Source organism: Schistosoma haematobium, chromosome 1, assembly GCF_000699445.3.
Source record: "Schistosoma haematobium chromosome 1, whole genome shotgun sequence".
Lineage (NCBI taxonomy): Eukaryota > Metazoa > Platyhelminthes > Trematoda > Strigeidida > Schistosomatidae > Schistosoma > Schistosoma haematobium.
The window spans coordinates 76,122,780-76,139,104 of NC_067196.1; the positions used below are offsets into that span (position 1 = coordinate 76,122,780).

General features: G+C 38.6%; 1 protein-coding gene across 2 annotated transcripts in view; it reads right to left on the bottom strand.

Annotated features, from left to right (window-relative positions):
• The window catches only part of DHX8_1 (ATP-dependent RNA helicase dhx8), a gene marked incomplete at its 3' end in the record, with an annotated part of 47,893 nt that extends 37,112 nt beyond the window's left edge, over positions 1 to 10,781 (bottom strand). Inside the window, exons 1-6 of one of the 2 annotated variants that reach the window (XM_051209709.1) lie at positions 10,748 to 10,781; positions 5,318 to 5,452; positions 5,186 to 5,271; positions 4,942 to 5,136; positions 4,690 to 4,892; positions 4,602 to 4,655 (exon numbers count right to left, since the gene is read on the bottom strand). In XM_051209709.1, the coding sequence (XP_051075169.1) occupies positions 4,602 to 4,655; positions 4,690 to 4,892; positions 4,942 to 5,136; positions 5,186 to 5,271; positions 5,318 to 5,429 (650 nt within the window). In that variant the 5' untranslated portion in view covers positions 5,430 to 5,452; positions 10,748 to 10,781. Of the gene's footprint in view, positions 1 to 4,601; positions 4,656 to 4,689; positions 4,893 to 4,941; positions 5,137 to 5,185; positions 5,272 to 5,317; positions 5,453 to 9,847 lie in introns of both variants that reach the window. The other variant, XM_035731168.2, reaches the window with a different exon arrangement.
• Positions 10,782 to 16,325: the final 5,544 nt, after the last annotated feature.

Genomic DNA, 16,325 nt, shown 5'->3' on the forward strand with positions numbered 1-16,325 from the left:
CGAGAAGTAGCCACCTAAGGAAACCACCTGCTTCGATTTGGGCTGCCGGGCAGTATCCCAGACCCAACACAAACCATTTGATTTGTGTGGCGCATATATATTTGGTGCCTCCTTGTACCAACGTCAATATGTTTAAATATAATAAATCGAGTTTGATGGTACTGAAAAATCCGAGTCAAGCAGACACACTGAAATGATCGACAACATGAGGTAGTAGCTCTATGCTATGAACAATTAAACTGTTTTCAGCTTAAAGAATATATTGTACGACCAACACTCAGTACTGCAGAGTTAAAGTCTTCGATCGTGGATCTGAATGATGTAAATTCATTAGTTAGTTAGAGTCAACATAGAGGCATGTTCGAATTCATATAGGCGAACACTAGCTTTGCTAAAATTGTAGAATCCCATTATTACCGATCGAAAGTAAATACAACCAGATTAACCAAGGGTTTACATCAATCATCTCTAATCATTCAGAATCAGGTTTGCTAAATGTAACATTACAGATAGGAATATATAGAGTATATGACAGTCTTAAACTTGAGAGTATTAATTTCTAAATATGATATGCATTCGATAGTGAAACGCTCGAACATATGGTAATATCACATACTGGTTTGTGAGTCAAACTCCATCTTTCATCAACGAAAATTAAAAAGTTTGGTAAAAAAAGATATGGTTGAGATCATGAGTCAATTGAAGCTAGACTACCATTGAAAACCTGGAAGCAGTGGACGGCCGTTTCATCCTATTGTGGACTCCTCAGCAGTGCGCATCCACGACCTCATGATCTCAACTATTGAAATTACTATAATATCCATAAAACCCTTCTGACATGAATCAACATATACTCACTAGTGACTGGCTTCAAGAGGTATTTCCTGGAGTTCTAGTGAGAAGCAGTGGCCAGTGGAGTTCAACCGGGTCTGTTGTGAGATAGTAACTCACTGAAGACATTGGTGGATGTGTCGCTCAATTTCGTGGATTGGTTGGAGTTGGACATTAACACCGTTGAATGTCGACTCAGCGGACTAGTGGTTAAGCGCTCGAGCGCGAGACTGATAGGTCCTGGATTGCAATCTCGCAAGGCGATGTCGTGGATGCACACTGCTGAGGAGTCCACAATAGGACGAAACGGCCGTTCACTGCTTCCAGGTTTTTCATGGTGGTCTAGATTCAATTCACTCATGATCTCAACCATTGTAATTACTATAATATCCACAAAACCCTTCTGATATAAAAAAGATATGTTGAGTGAACCAGAACATTTATTAATGTATAAGTCCCAAAAATTCTGTAACAACCCATTCCGCAAAAAATGTTTTGACCAAGACAAGCAAACTCGAAAGGTATAACATCAAACAGCCGATAGAAAATTAAGTATAAACGATGAAATTCCACAGAGAAGGCTCCAAGTAGTTTCACTTATATGAAAGACAACAAATCTCCATCATGAAAACTACGAAAGAATAGTCCCGGAATTCGATAAACAGTGCTAAATATATACTTTGTCCCTGCACTTCGAGCTTGAACTGCTAGAGGGAAAAAACATCAAGTATTTATATAAAATTGAGTACAATGTAACTATTTCACGGAGGAATAGAAACAACTTGTTGCCACGTAAGATCGAAAGACAAAGCAATGCAGTACGGGGTATATATCATACCATAGTTCTAAATATAATCTTGCAATCTCACAATAACTTAAATTTCAATCGTTATTAAGAATATCAAATGAACTCAAATTAGGACACAAATATCGGATCTAAAGAAATAATTGAATTCTTTACATTTAGAACTCAGCCCCACTGTATATAAATTATTCAACTACTTAGCACCGTGTACTAAAATCAGCTCTCTAGAGTATGGAACAAATATCTAAATCAGATTTAATGGAAGACATTATAGGAATAATTATGCTACTTAGTTGAAGCAGTGCATATGTTGACTGGTAAGTTGCTAGTATTTGATCACAGATGTGTTAGAAATATTGCTCACATCTGCTGGGATCACCGGGTAAGTAATGGTGAGGTTAGACGCAGGGTACTAGGGAATGATAGTAAATCAATTGATGAGGTTGTAAATCTTCATCGACTAAATGGTTGGATCACGTGTAAGTGTAAGTGAGACTATTTCGGAAAAAGACGATACTCTCATCTGCTCCCAGTCCAGACGTTTAGAACGATGGGCGGAACATTTTAGGGAACAGTTCAGCTGGCCTTCAGCGACTCTACAACTACCCTCCATTCCCAGACAGTGTGAATGGAACATTGAAGTAGGTCCTCCAACTCTAGCAGAAGTTCAAAAGGCTATAGCTAATCTGAAACGAGGAAGGGCAGCTGGTCCAGATGGATTGGCTCCAGAGGTCTTTAAGGATGGTGGTCCAATTTTAGCGATTAGGTTGACTAATATTTTAGCTAAGATCTGGGAGTTAGACGTTATTCCATCTGACTGGTCACAATCACTTATCGTCCCAATATATAAGAAAGGGTCAAAATCATCCTGTGACAACCACAGAGGGATTAGTTTAACTAATATAATATCTAAAATACTAGCCTCGATAATTATCAGACGCCTAACTAAGACTCGTGAACTGCAAACACGAGAGAACCAAGCTGGCTTCAGATCTGGTCGTGGCTGCATCGACCACATATTCACCATTCGTCAGATTCTAGAACACAGGCATACTTATCGACGTCCGACAATCGTGGTCTTTCTTGACTTAAAAGCAGCATTTGATTCGGTAGACCGCGAGATTCTGTGGCAGTGTCTGTCATTGAAAGGCGAACCCCAGAAGTACATAAACCTTGTGAAGGCTCTTTACTCGAACACTACTAGCCGAGTCAGAGCTTATGGAGAACTGTCATCTACTTTTGCAACCTCAAGTGGTGTTCGTCAAGGCTGTCCACTTTCCCCATTTTTGTTTAACTTCATCATAGACCCATTGATGGAAATGACATTCTCGTCGACTGAATTCTCGGGTATTGATCTCCTTCCAGGAGGTCCACTTATCGACTTAGAATATGCAGATGATATAGTCCTGATCGGAGAAGATGCTGACAAAATGCAGAGTCTTCTGGTAGCACTAAGCAACAATGCCAGAATGTTTGGAATGCGCTTCTCTCCCTCTAAATGCAAGTTGTTGCTTCAGGACTGGTCTGCCTCAACACCTGAACTAAGGATAGGGAGTGAAGTAGTCGAACGCGTTGACAACTTCACTTATCTTGGAAGTCTGATCAGCCCTAATGGGTTGGTGTCTGACGAAATCTCAGCACAGATTCGAAAAGCTCGTTTGGCTTTTGCCAACTTATGTCACCTGTGGCAAAGGCGAGACATCCGTCTATCAATAAAAGGACGAGTATACCGCGCGGCGGTTCGTTCTGTTTTAATTTACGGCAGCGAAACATAGCCATTAAGAATCGAAGATACTCGTAAGCTACTAGTATTTGACCACAGATGCCTTAGAAATATTGCTGGCGTCTGTTGGGATCACCGGGTAAGTAATAGTGAGGTTAGACGCAGGGTATTAGGGAATGATGGTAAATCAGTTGATGAGGTTGTGAATCTTCATCGACTGAGATGGTTGGGCCACGTGTTACGTATGCCTGAACACCGATTACCACGACGTGCAATGCTATCCTGTATTGGAGATGGTTGGAAGAAAGTTAGGGAATGCCAAACCAAAACGTGACATCAGTGCTTGAAGACACTAACCTCTAGTCTGAGCCATGTTGGTAGATGCAGACTACTTGGTTGGGGTCCGCGTGACTGTCGTAACCAATGGTTGGAGACTCTTGGTGACATGGCTCAGAATCGAACACAATGGCGTAGGTGTATACACTCCCCGTCTCCCCTTAAACTAAGAGATTAAAATCACTTCATATCTTTCTTTCTACGAACTAATTCTTTCTTCCTGTACTGTATCCTTATATGCAATCTTTCTCCTATATATTACCACCTTTGACCTAACCACTCCTATGAATCCGGTGTTCATCTTGTTGTGCTGATGCGGTATGGCAACCTGGACCGATGCATATATGTGCCTGGTCCTACGTTGTGGCTGACTGACTGTATGCCTGAACACCGACTACCACAACGCGCAATGCTGAGGATGGTTGGAAGAAGGTTAGGGAATGCCAAACCAAAAACGTGGCATCAGTGCTTGAAGTCACTAACTTCTGATCTGAGCCATGTTGATAGATGCAGACTACTTGGTTGGGGTTCGCGCGATCATCGTAACCAATGGTTGTAGACTCTGAACGACACAACTCAGAATCGATTACAATCACGTAGGTGTATATAATTGTCTGCCTTTAAACGGTGAGATTAAAATACTTCTTTCTGTATTATATATTTATACACAATCTTTGTTTTATATATTACTACTATTTATGTAACTACTATGAATTTGGTGCTCATCGTGCTGTACTAATGAGGTGCGGCAACTTGGACCGATGCATATATGTGCCTGGACATACGTTGTAGCTGACTGACTGACTGATTCATATGTTGAAGTCACTGTCCACGAAAATGTCAAATATCAATGGGAAAATATAACATACAACTAGATTCAAACAAGCAAATAAGGAAACTACTAACCGTCTATCTTCACTTTTCTTTTCGTCACGTGGCTTTGACTTAGATAATGATGCTCTAAGAAAATATTTTTATAAACATGAAAATTTACTCCTTAGCACCGGATAACAATAATTCCAAGTCTTTAATCATAGCCAAAGCTTCGACGTCATCTACACAATCTTTTTTATTATTGATATTATCACTATGGAATTCCTCTTCCAGTTCATCAGGATGAACGAATTTGTTACGAATCCCATCCTTTTTATCAGTATCACTGCACGGTTCTACATTTTCAGATTCCACATTCAATCGCTGGATGGAAAATAAACAAGACATTAATGACAGTGAGAAAACAGAATACCTCGTCGTTTGGATCTTCATTTGGCATACACAAAGCAGGTAAAAGTCGCTTTCTCAATTCTAGTTTGTTTTTGACAACATCTAACTCAGAATCTTTCTTGTTAGATGAAGATGTTAATGCCTTCTTTTTAGTAACTTTCTCCTTCTTTGGAAGCATTTTCTCAACTAGGCGTAAAATACTGGCTATTAATGGGTCCTGTGGACAAGAAAACAAATATCAAAGGTAATCTAATAAATGCCCTTACCGTAAACTCCGCGCCTTTCTTTTCCAAAGCACTTTTGAATTTTTCAAAAGTCGGATTTTTCTTAGCCAAATGAATAACAAATTCAGCTGTGAAAGAGTTGATATGATCAAAAAATCCAAACAATCAACTTACCCAGGACTTTGTCATCTAAACCCAAATGATTTGTTAATTCTGTGCAAACTTTTGAAACTAAAGAGAAGTATTCCAGTTGGCGAAAACCAGAGTCGTCTGATTCGACAACCATTACGGTGTTTGATTTACTAAACTCTGAATAAGAAGTAGGAAATCCACTTAATAAAATCTGGTATAAAACTAAGGTAATCTGCACTAATCACAGAATTTAAACAAATATGAAGAGATCTTGCTGGGTCTTTGACTCGCCAGTTTAAACACGTGACCCCATGCAAAATAAAACTGGGCTGCATTAACTCCTTATTACCTTGTGGGGTTGTGAACCAGATTACATATATAATGATTAAATCTGACACAAAGCATTACATGAATGATATTAAGAGATCATTAAAAAATCCTTTACTAGCCAATAAACTATATACCAACTGCTAAATAATTTCTTGCTAGGTAATGTAGCTTTGACTGAAGAAATACATGGCTAGCCTAACGAAAGATTACAAGAGATATAACTTTTATCAGATAACTATACATATTTTATAATAAATAAATATTCGCTCTCCAAAATGAGATTGATATGAAGAAACTTTTCCAAAATTAAAGACGGTATAAACGAGGGAAAATGTCAATCCTCACTAAAATTAGGACAGATAAGTGAATTGGGCCGAAAAAAAAATCTACACAAACAGTTAATTGTCCCAAGCACATAACAAAGACCTTCCCAGAATGAATATCAAAACAGACTACATCGACCTCTGTGTAAAAAAAAGCAAGGTCAACATGACAGCAGGAAAAGAACCTCGGTGGTCAAATTAGACCGTTTCTTGAGGTTGGTTATTAAGGAAGTAAAGTGGCAAATGATCAGTGAACCCTTTCACCAGTATAAACGAATCCGGATTTCGCTTAATTTATGCAACTGACAAGTAAGCTGAAGCCTAGTTTTAGTCTGGAAAAAAGTCCTAGACCTTGGCTCCATTTTAAGTGCAATTTTTGAAAACAAACAGTTGAATTCCACTTTGCGCTTAAAACATCAACAGCCTCAGTAAAGTTGTGAACAAAATCATTTCACTCTGGATTTCGACCTCGGAAAGAGAAAATTGCGATCATTTTTAAAAGTAGGTATGCCCTTCACCATCTTTACGACTGAACTGCTACAACATAGTAGGTCGATAACACAACCTGAAAGTCATAAACTCATGAACACTAGCAGCAAACAACTATCAGTTCAGAAGTTGAGCTACCACGCCAATGACCATGGATACTCAAAACCATCTAGGATATAAAAGTGCACAGTAATAAAATGATACGTTTTATTCAGGTACGAGGAGATTTTCTCGACCTCATTTTTACCTGACCGTGATAGAATTCAGTAATACTACCAATACATATGAATGGTTATCAAAAAGTGTTTTAGTATGTGAATAGTGACAAGTATGTGAAATTCGGACGGGTAGCTAACAGCAATTAGTTAAGCATCAGTGTATTCGTAAAATACATGCTCGAGACTCAATGTCTTGATTTGCCATAGACTATTTATTTATATATATACCTACCGGCTGATGGTGCATACAAGTCAGCTGCAAGTATGCAGTTTAGTATAAGACGGGAAACGATTTAATTGAGATATAGTGATTATAAGTTGTAGGGATCAACTAAGCTTATATGTCGCAACATTAGATGATGTGGTGCAGCAAGATGACTTTTGCTAAATAGGTTTCAACGAAATAATTAACAGTGAGTGGTGCTCATGTGATTACCAGTGAGAACATAGAGGGCATAAACTCTGCAGTGTCGGCTGACACTTGGATGCTTTACAAGGGGGGCATCAGTAGAAAAGGCAGACATACAACCGGGTAACTCAACCATACACACCCTGGATAGTCCCAAAGAAGAAAAAGAAGCACGGCCATCCCTGGATAGGCCGGGATATTCAACGTTTACTAAGATAAAAGAAGAAATGTTGGAGCGTTGTCATCAGCCTTGAACGCTGCAAATACGATGGAACTCTACAGGTCGATACGAAATAAGTGTATAATTAAAATTCCGGAAGCCAAGAGAAAATATGAAATGCATTTAGCATAATCTGCAATCAAGTAGCCTAAGAGATTATTCTCGTACATAAATTACAGAACAAGGATGCACCATTGGATCCCCAGCCTGATTGAAGCAGGGAGTGAATCTGAAATAATGGAGGATGATCGGGAAAACGCGGAGGCAATGGCTAACTATTTTGAGGCAGTTTTCACTCAGGAACTTCTTCTAGACAAAGGACCAGACCCAAATACAAAGTCAAAAACCGTCTGCTCACCGTGGACTTTGATCAAGACGATGTACTTAAGACTCTTAGTACCTTGGACATGGACAAGTCAAAAGGACCAGATGAACTATACCCCAAAATCCTGAAACAAACTGAACAATATATCGTAGCCCCACTAACTGTGATATTCAGTATGTCAATTGGCCACGGTGTGTTACCTGTGGACTGAAAGGATGCAATCGTCACTCCAATACACAAAACAGGACAACGTCCATCGAACTACAGACCTGTCAGCCTCACCAATGTCGTAGTTAAGATACGGGAAAGAATAGTCAAAAAGACCATAATGACATTTGTGGAAGCCAACTTGTTAAACAGCACACAACATGGTTTCAAAAAGGGTTATCTTGCACAACAAATCTCATTATAGCAAGGGAGCAATGGATAAAGGCTCTAGACAATGGGAAACCAGTGGATGTTGTCTACATAGACTTCAGTAAGGCTTTTGACAAGGTGTCAACTAATAGACTGCTATCGAAGTCGGAAAACCTTGGTATTGCCGGACCTTTTTCAAAATGGCCTAAGGATTTCCCAGAAGGTCGTATACAGAAAGTAAGAGTAAACTCCAAGTGCTCCACCTGAAGACCCGTACTTAGTGGAGTACCTCAAGGTTCTGTCCTAGGTCCTTTACTTTTAATACTGTATATAATTGATCTCCCAAGTATAGTACAGTCCCCAATGTTATTATACGCTGACGATGTGAAAATCTGACGAGTAATAACGGGAGACGCAGATGCATGCGCACTTCAGGCATACTTAAATAATGTGACTAACTGGTCTAAAGAGAGGCTGATGCCTATCAACGCGGCAAAGTGTGTCTACATCCGATTTGGGGATACAAAGGTTGATAGGTACAGAATAGAGGAAGTGCCTGTACCCATAGTCCAGTCTCATAAGGATCTTGGGGTGATAGTGAGTCATGATCTCAAGACCACGGCTCGTTGCACGGAGGTCGCAGCTAAGGGGTTTAGAACTCCTTGGGCTTTAAGACGGACATTCACTAAGTTAAATACTACCGTGTTCACTACAGTATACAAAACCTTAGTGAGAATTAAGCTTGAGAACTGCGTTCATGCTGCAAGCCCCTATTTAAAAGGTGACTCGGGTATCCTGGAAAAAGTATAGAGGGCAGCTACTTGTACAATTCCAGAACTGCGGGGTTTACCATACAAAGAGCGGCTTGAAAAGCTAGACCCCTTTACTCCGTCCTATCGCAGGCTAAGGGGATATCTAATTTTGATGTATATAATACTAAGAAATGATTTTGGACCTAACGCATTCTATCTTTTGCTTCCCACTAGATCGGGACATCTCAGAGGACATAGCAGGCGAGTAGAAAGGCCAAGAATGAACAAAATACACGTGGCATACAAGTTTTCACATCGAACCATCAGTTTTTGGAACCTGTTACCCGAAGCACTGGTGTCCACACCTTCAATTGACTCATTCAAGAGAAGACTATACACTCACAGTGGCATAATAGAAAAGGAATAACATAGGCCTTAGGCCCTCTGTCCTTACTACACAAATCTGAACCTGAACAATAACTAGGGACTTAATATTCGGTCGAACAACAGTAGAATGTGAATGTTTCTGGCCTTCGACAGATTTCTACTTTGTACCAAAATATAATATTGAATAAAGCCATTAATAATAATAATATATTTCACGGTCACGTATCAAAACAGAATAAACTGGAAGGTGATAAGCTCATCTGATAAATAATCGAACATCTGTTCTGCCTTACAAGGGGCAAGGAATACATATCTGAGAAGTGTCAAAGAATACTGTCTTAGGACTGCTCTTAAAAGAGAAGCGTGGGAGTTTATTTCGATCGTAACCCTGATGCCTAGGTGTCCAGAACATACAACTGTAAGTATTAAGCCGTTTCGGAAGGGTTCCATTGTCAAAGAATAATCTGTGCGAGTTGAAACGTCCCAATATCCTGATTTCGGGGAAGCAACAACAGAAAACTTTGGGGAAATTGTATGAAAACCCCTAAATTTCCCTAAAATCTAGAGACTGGGATGTCATTGAATGCAGTAACTCTTCTTTGAATCTAAGAGAAAACCCCACTGCCTACGTGATGGTTTACGTCTAGCTAGAAGGTACTTTGTGTACTAGGGGGGCATACAGAGTAACGTAAGCAAAGACTGGAATAGTGAAGAACAAGAGGTGAGTCAACGACCCAGTAAGCGTATATAATGCATCCACACCTAATAACGAAACCAATCGAGAACAGTCAGCGATTTCAAGCAGTGATCTCAAAATCACTGATGGGGCTGATACTTGTTCGGGTAAGGCGTTCCAATCATTGACTACTCGATGAGAAAAACGGGACACCACTTTAAGTTTATTAGATCGTGGTTTACGAACCTTCTTGCTATGACCTCGGAGATTATTAGTGCTGGAGGGAGCAAAAAGATAAGACATATTAACACCCAAATCATAATTAAAGATACGAAATGCCAGTATAAGGTCACCTCGTGTCCTACGGTACGACAAGGGGAGAAAATTTGGGCGTTTTAAACGCTCATCGTAAGGGAGTCTAGAAAGACCCTTTACTAATTCCGTTCCCACACGCTGGACACGCTCAAGGGAGTTAGTATCCTTTACCAGACATGGGCTAGCTGCTTGGATACAATACTTTAAATGTGGTCTGACATATATGGGATATAAAATTCGAAACGTTCTCTCGTCAAAAGATTTGAACGCTCGGCGAAGTGACCATAACGCACGAAAACCTTTGACAGCGGCTGCTTTTCAATGCGTAGTTGTTTTTAAATCATGACTTAATACTACTCCTAAGTCTTTATGCTCTTGAACGCATGGAAGAGGTTTGCCCTCAATAGTATAACGGTAACTATTACCATAACCGATGTGCATTAGCACACTTTTCTTAACATTGATTTCTAAGCCCCACTCTCGAGCCCATCTAACTAAATCGTCTAAGTCAGCTTGAAGACCTCCACAGTGTTATTAACTGCAAGGATTAATATAGGTCGATAGACCTCCCATCCCTACAACTGAAGACTGAAAAGTCAGAAACAACACAATTCTTAAATTAAAACAATCTTGGAATCAACACTAGAAAATTATGGTCCAACTGCCAATACCAACAATGCTGTTGTAGACGTAGCCTTACTTTTGAAACTGCGCTGAATGAATTCTAACTTCAGGTTACTCGAGGACGATGAAATACCTGTTTTTGTTCTATTCTAACATGTTTAAGCTCGTGAATAAATCAACTGAAGATGCAGACGTCAATTCTTTCAGCTGCATCTTCAACTTTTTTGGACAGAAATAAGGAACCTGATTGTTTGCTGGGGTATTTGTATGAGATGTGAGAGATTTCTGTCACTAGGAAGCATTATTATATTTTTCGCTCAGAAGAACCCGAGGGACATAAAATAGTCAATAGTTGTCATCCAGGAATAACACACAAAGCAGTTTTCCCAATCACTTTCGCATAGAGACGACGGTTAATATATCAGATTTCAGGTTCAGATTTGTGTAGTAAGGACAGAGGGCCTAAGGCCTATGTTATTCCTTTTCTATTATGCCACTGTGAGTGTATAGTCTTCTCTTGAATGAGTCAATTGAAGGTGTGGACACCAGTGCTTCGGGTAACAGGTTCCAAAAACTGATGGTTCGATGTGAAAACTTGTATGCCACGTGTATTTTGTTCATTCTTGGCCTTTCTACTCGCCTGCTATGTCCTCTGAGATGTCCCGATCTAGTGGGAAGCAAAAGATAGAATGCGTTAGGTCCAAAATCATTTCTTAGTATTATATACATCAAAATTAGATATCCCCTTAGCCTGCGATAGGACGGAGTAAAGGGGTCTAGCTTTTCAAGCCGCTCTTTGTATGGTAAACCCCGCAGTTCTGGAATTGTACAAGTAGCTGCCCTCTATACTTTTTCCAGGATACCCGAGTCACCTTTTAAATAGGGGCTTGCAGCATGAACGCAGTTCTCAAGCTTAATTCTCACTAAGGTTTTGTATACTGTAGTGAACACGGTAGTATTTAACTTAGTGAATGTCCGTCTTAAAGCCCAAGGAGTTCTAAACCCCTTAGCTGCGACCTCCGTGCAACGAGCCGTGGTCTTGAGATCATGACTCACTATCACCCCAAGATCCTTATGAGACTGGACTATGGGTACAGGCACTTCCTCTATTCTGTACCTATCAACCTTTGTATCCCCAAATCGGATGTAGACACACTTTGCCGCGTTGATAGGCATCAGCCTCTCTTTAGACCAGTTAGTCACATTATTTAAGTATGCCTGAAGTGCGCATGCATCTGCGTCTCCCGTTATTACTCGTCAGATTTTCACATCGTCAGCGTATAATAACATTGGGGACTGTAGGTATATATATAAATAAATAGTCTATGGCAAATCAAGACATTGAGTCTCGAGCATGTATTTTACGAATACACTGATGCTTAACTAATTGCTGTTAGCTACCCGTCCGAATTTCACATACTTGTCACTATTCACATACTAAAACACTTTTTGATAACCATTCATATGTATTGGTAGTATTACTGAATTCTATCACGGTCAGGTAAAAATGAGGTCGAGAAAATCTCCTCGTAACTGAATAAACCGTATCAAGCTAACTGGAAAACTGGTTGGAGTTCTTCTCCATGGTAATTTTATTTTCTTTCAGTTAGCCCAGTAATGCAAATGCAATCGGAAATCAGCTTAGATTGACAGCGAACGAGCCCAGACTTTATGTGACTTCACAATTTTAACTAAAATTAATACGAATATTAAAATTTCTACAATATTGATTTTTTTAAATATTTCTAAACGCAAAATACTTACTAACTATAATTTATTAACCAATGGCTACTAGTACACATCTTACGGCTGCTTATTAAAATATCCCTCCACGGAATCATTTTTTTATTATTATAATCCCATTTTTAGCCCAAATAACCTTCACCTGAATTTTCATTTCAAGCGTGTTAAACATCAAGCCAGACGTTTTAAAATTATTACATGTATTTCCCGACCAAATGCTGCCACCTTCTTTTTGGTTTATCTTTCAGCTTATCAATACCGGGAGGATTCTTATTATTTTTGATAACCTCCGGCGCGCGACAATCACACTCAATCTGGTGTCGAACCAACGTCATTTTGATTCTGGTGGGAGAGTAGTTTAGTGGTATTAATTCGAATTGATCGGATGGCATGGCTCAGCCTAGCAGGCGTGGATTTCTTTGAATGTTGTTATATACCTTTTATTCATACTAAATATATTGTTCTATTTCTAGCTTAAGTGTGTTCTCCATTATATATTGATGGTTGTTACGATGCGGTGAGTTGGTGTAGATTATAATGTAACTTCTACGTAATATCTAATAGATTAGGCAGTTACGTCATGACAGACCTACACCTTTAGGATTAGGTCTATTATTAGAGCGGTACTAATATCATAGTAGGTCATAATTCTACAAATCTATGGTGTCAAAAACAGCTATATTACATCCACACAACTAAGTACTCATCTTCGTATATAGCTATTGTGTCGGTAGGTTATGTGAGGAGGCATTTTCTTTGTAGCTGGAACAATTTCATGGTCAGGGCGTCGTCCAGAAATATAAGAAATAAATCCAGGGTACTTCACAGATCTTAGATAGGATTGACAATTGTCTGGTCGTAACCTGAAAGCACATTCCTCTATATGGTTCATCACGACTGTGGTCCGGTCATATAACTTCTGGCGATGTTACAACTATAAGTATATCGTCTAAACAAATGGCTACACCTGTAATACCAGTTAATATGGCATCCATTAATTGATGGAATATCGCTGGTGCCGTCTTTACCCCAAAAGACAGTCAATTATACTGAAATAAACATCCATGTGTGTTTGTTGCCAGCGATCCACAGCAAAGAAAGTCGGCCCCTACTTGCAGATAGGCTTCGCCCAGATCTAGTTTTGCAAAGTTGCTTCTACCGTTGAAAATAGTAAAAATATCATCTGGAACTGGCAATGGATATTGTTCTAGAGCAGCATTTAATTCTATTTGGAAGTTTGCACAGTCCCGCAGTGTACCGTTTGGTATCTTGGTGACTATTATGGGAGGAGCCCGGGTTGAGAATGATAGAACGCATTGTTTTTCTAGACGTTTTTCCAGACCTTGAAAAATGCCAAGCACTACAATCCCAGCATCTAGATGGGAGGATTTTAATCTCCTCTTCTGATTTTTCGTGTAATGATGTGGATGTTGGGGTCATGGAACCGGGATGAACCTTAATAATAGTAATATATTTCTGCGATGGCAGGTACACGCCATTTTTACAGGCATAATCTACAAATTTCAACATTAGTATGCTTACAGTATGCTTCCCAAGTAGGGTCATTAAATAGATGAAATCAAGAAAAGTAGATAACCGTACATTCGTGCAGATGTCTTGACGCGTTATTGATTAGCTTTATGCTTTGGTGTAACACGGGGTACAGTCTTTACAATATTTTCCAAAGTGAGCATCGCGTCCAAATTGCACACCAGATCCAAGCTCGGCTTAATTGCGTTAAAGTTCTGGTCGTGCCAAGTATTTATGCGATACAACTTTTTAAGTTTATTGCTGTTATAAAGTAGATTTGTAAGAGCGCTTGATGTTAACTGTAACCCTGAGAAAACGCATACGTTTACTTTAAACTGCTTGAACATCAAACCTAATTTTACTGAAGTAGGTTGGTGTCCTGTTTGAGGTGTGTTAAGCATTGATATTCTTCAGCAACTTCCCTAAGCTTTAACGTTGGGTCCTAAGCAAGACAATGTAGCAGTTGCGTACGAATATCAGCATATTTTTCAGATTGTAAACTACAGATAAGTAATAATGATTTGAGCTAGTTCACAGTAAGATTTTTTAATTTGAACCGCTCACACTCTCGATTTAATATTCCAACATGTATGAGAAAATCGTCCTCCTCGTCCATTACTACCTTCGTGCATTGATAACAAGAGTTAAAAATCGAAGACTGGTTGACAAACAGCACATAGAAATTTGTATTTGATTATCCTTTGCAATTATTTGTGACTTTCATAACATCATTCTTAATTATTATTGCACAATTGTTTATACTAATATCCGGTTTCACTCTGTATACTATTACATAAATCTACATGTATTTATCTGAGTGCACTAAAGGATTTATTTTATTTTTCTAAATTGTTGGTTTACTTCAGAGGTCGATATTCATTACACAATTATTTTTACCTTGGTTGAACTCTTTCACCAGGTGTTCATTTCTTTTCTCTCTTTTTTCCATCTAAATAAATATTATTCTTAAGTTTACGAAGTTTGTTATTGAGACAATAACTTGTGTTACACTCAGATTGACTTCTCAGACTCGTTTTATCTTCACTATGCATATATGACTCATACATATTGATATTTCATCATTATTTTCACTTAATTGAGACTTTCATAGCATCACTTCAAACTATGACTGCACAAACATTTATTCTAGCGTCATATCTTACTGCAATAATCAGTTATTTTTTCTTTTTTATTTTTGTTTCTAATTTGACGATATATACATGGTCGTTTATTCTTGTCCTGTGTTCATAAACACGCCTATTAAACTAGTTGCGCATTTCACCTCCCCTTTATTTCTATTCCCTTATTTTACCCTTTCCTCCTTTAAACTCAATTCAACATTCTTCACAATTACACAGAACTTGATTTATTATTATTCTATTATTATTACCCTCTTTTTTCAAATATGGTAAATATAATGCTAACATTATTGAAACTTCTGTATTATTGCATTTTTGAAGAAACCCGGAATGGTTTCTTCACAACACTTATGTACCCATAAAATGTTTGTGAAAAATAATAATAAAGCTGACACATTATGATGATTAGGAGTATTTGAATTATAGTACGAACTGAGAATCCCAGAAATAACGTAATCGGATCAAGAAGTACTAAATAAGCACTAACGAATGTACCGTCTTTAGAATTCGAAATCAAGCATTCAACAAGTACAAAGGAATCATTAGTTCATGTAAACACCACATCCGCCACAGCTTAAATTAGAGTCTCAGTATCTGTAATCGACTGTACGTCTTCGTAAGTTCATTCTGTGTCTGTCCGACATTGTGTTGGATAAAAAGTCTGTATTATCTAGAATATGTTCATTAGCATTAGAATTAACAACCGAAATCGTAACAGACTCACTTGGTTCCTGGGATTGCATACAATCGCCGTGTCGGTTGTGTACCGAAACCACTATCTAGAATTTAAAGCACAGATTTTCCAACACTATCCTCTCCCACGAAATAATGTTGGATCTTTATATCCCCAAGTTATGAATGATGTGGCTTCATTAAAAACATATTTCTCACATTGACTAGAGTAAACATTAGAAGTGACTTCGTGATAAGGATAAACAACCGTTGATATGAAATCATCCGAATTGTAATCAAACTCGAGCTCATTTAGTACATGTACTTCGCATTGAACAAGTTTCCCACAAGAAACCAATGCATTATGAGGACAAATAATATTTGGTATGACATCAAGATTTGATTCTTCCGAAATAATCTCCTCAAATTTATTAAAAATGTCATTGCAGAATAATGGATCATTAGAAAAATCAGCATCTGTCAAAACTAAATCTGGTTTTCGATCATGATTAGGTTCATTCAACATATTTTCCTCAGATTT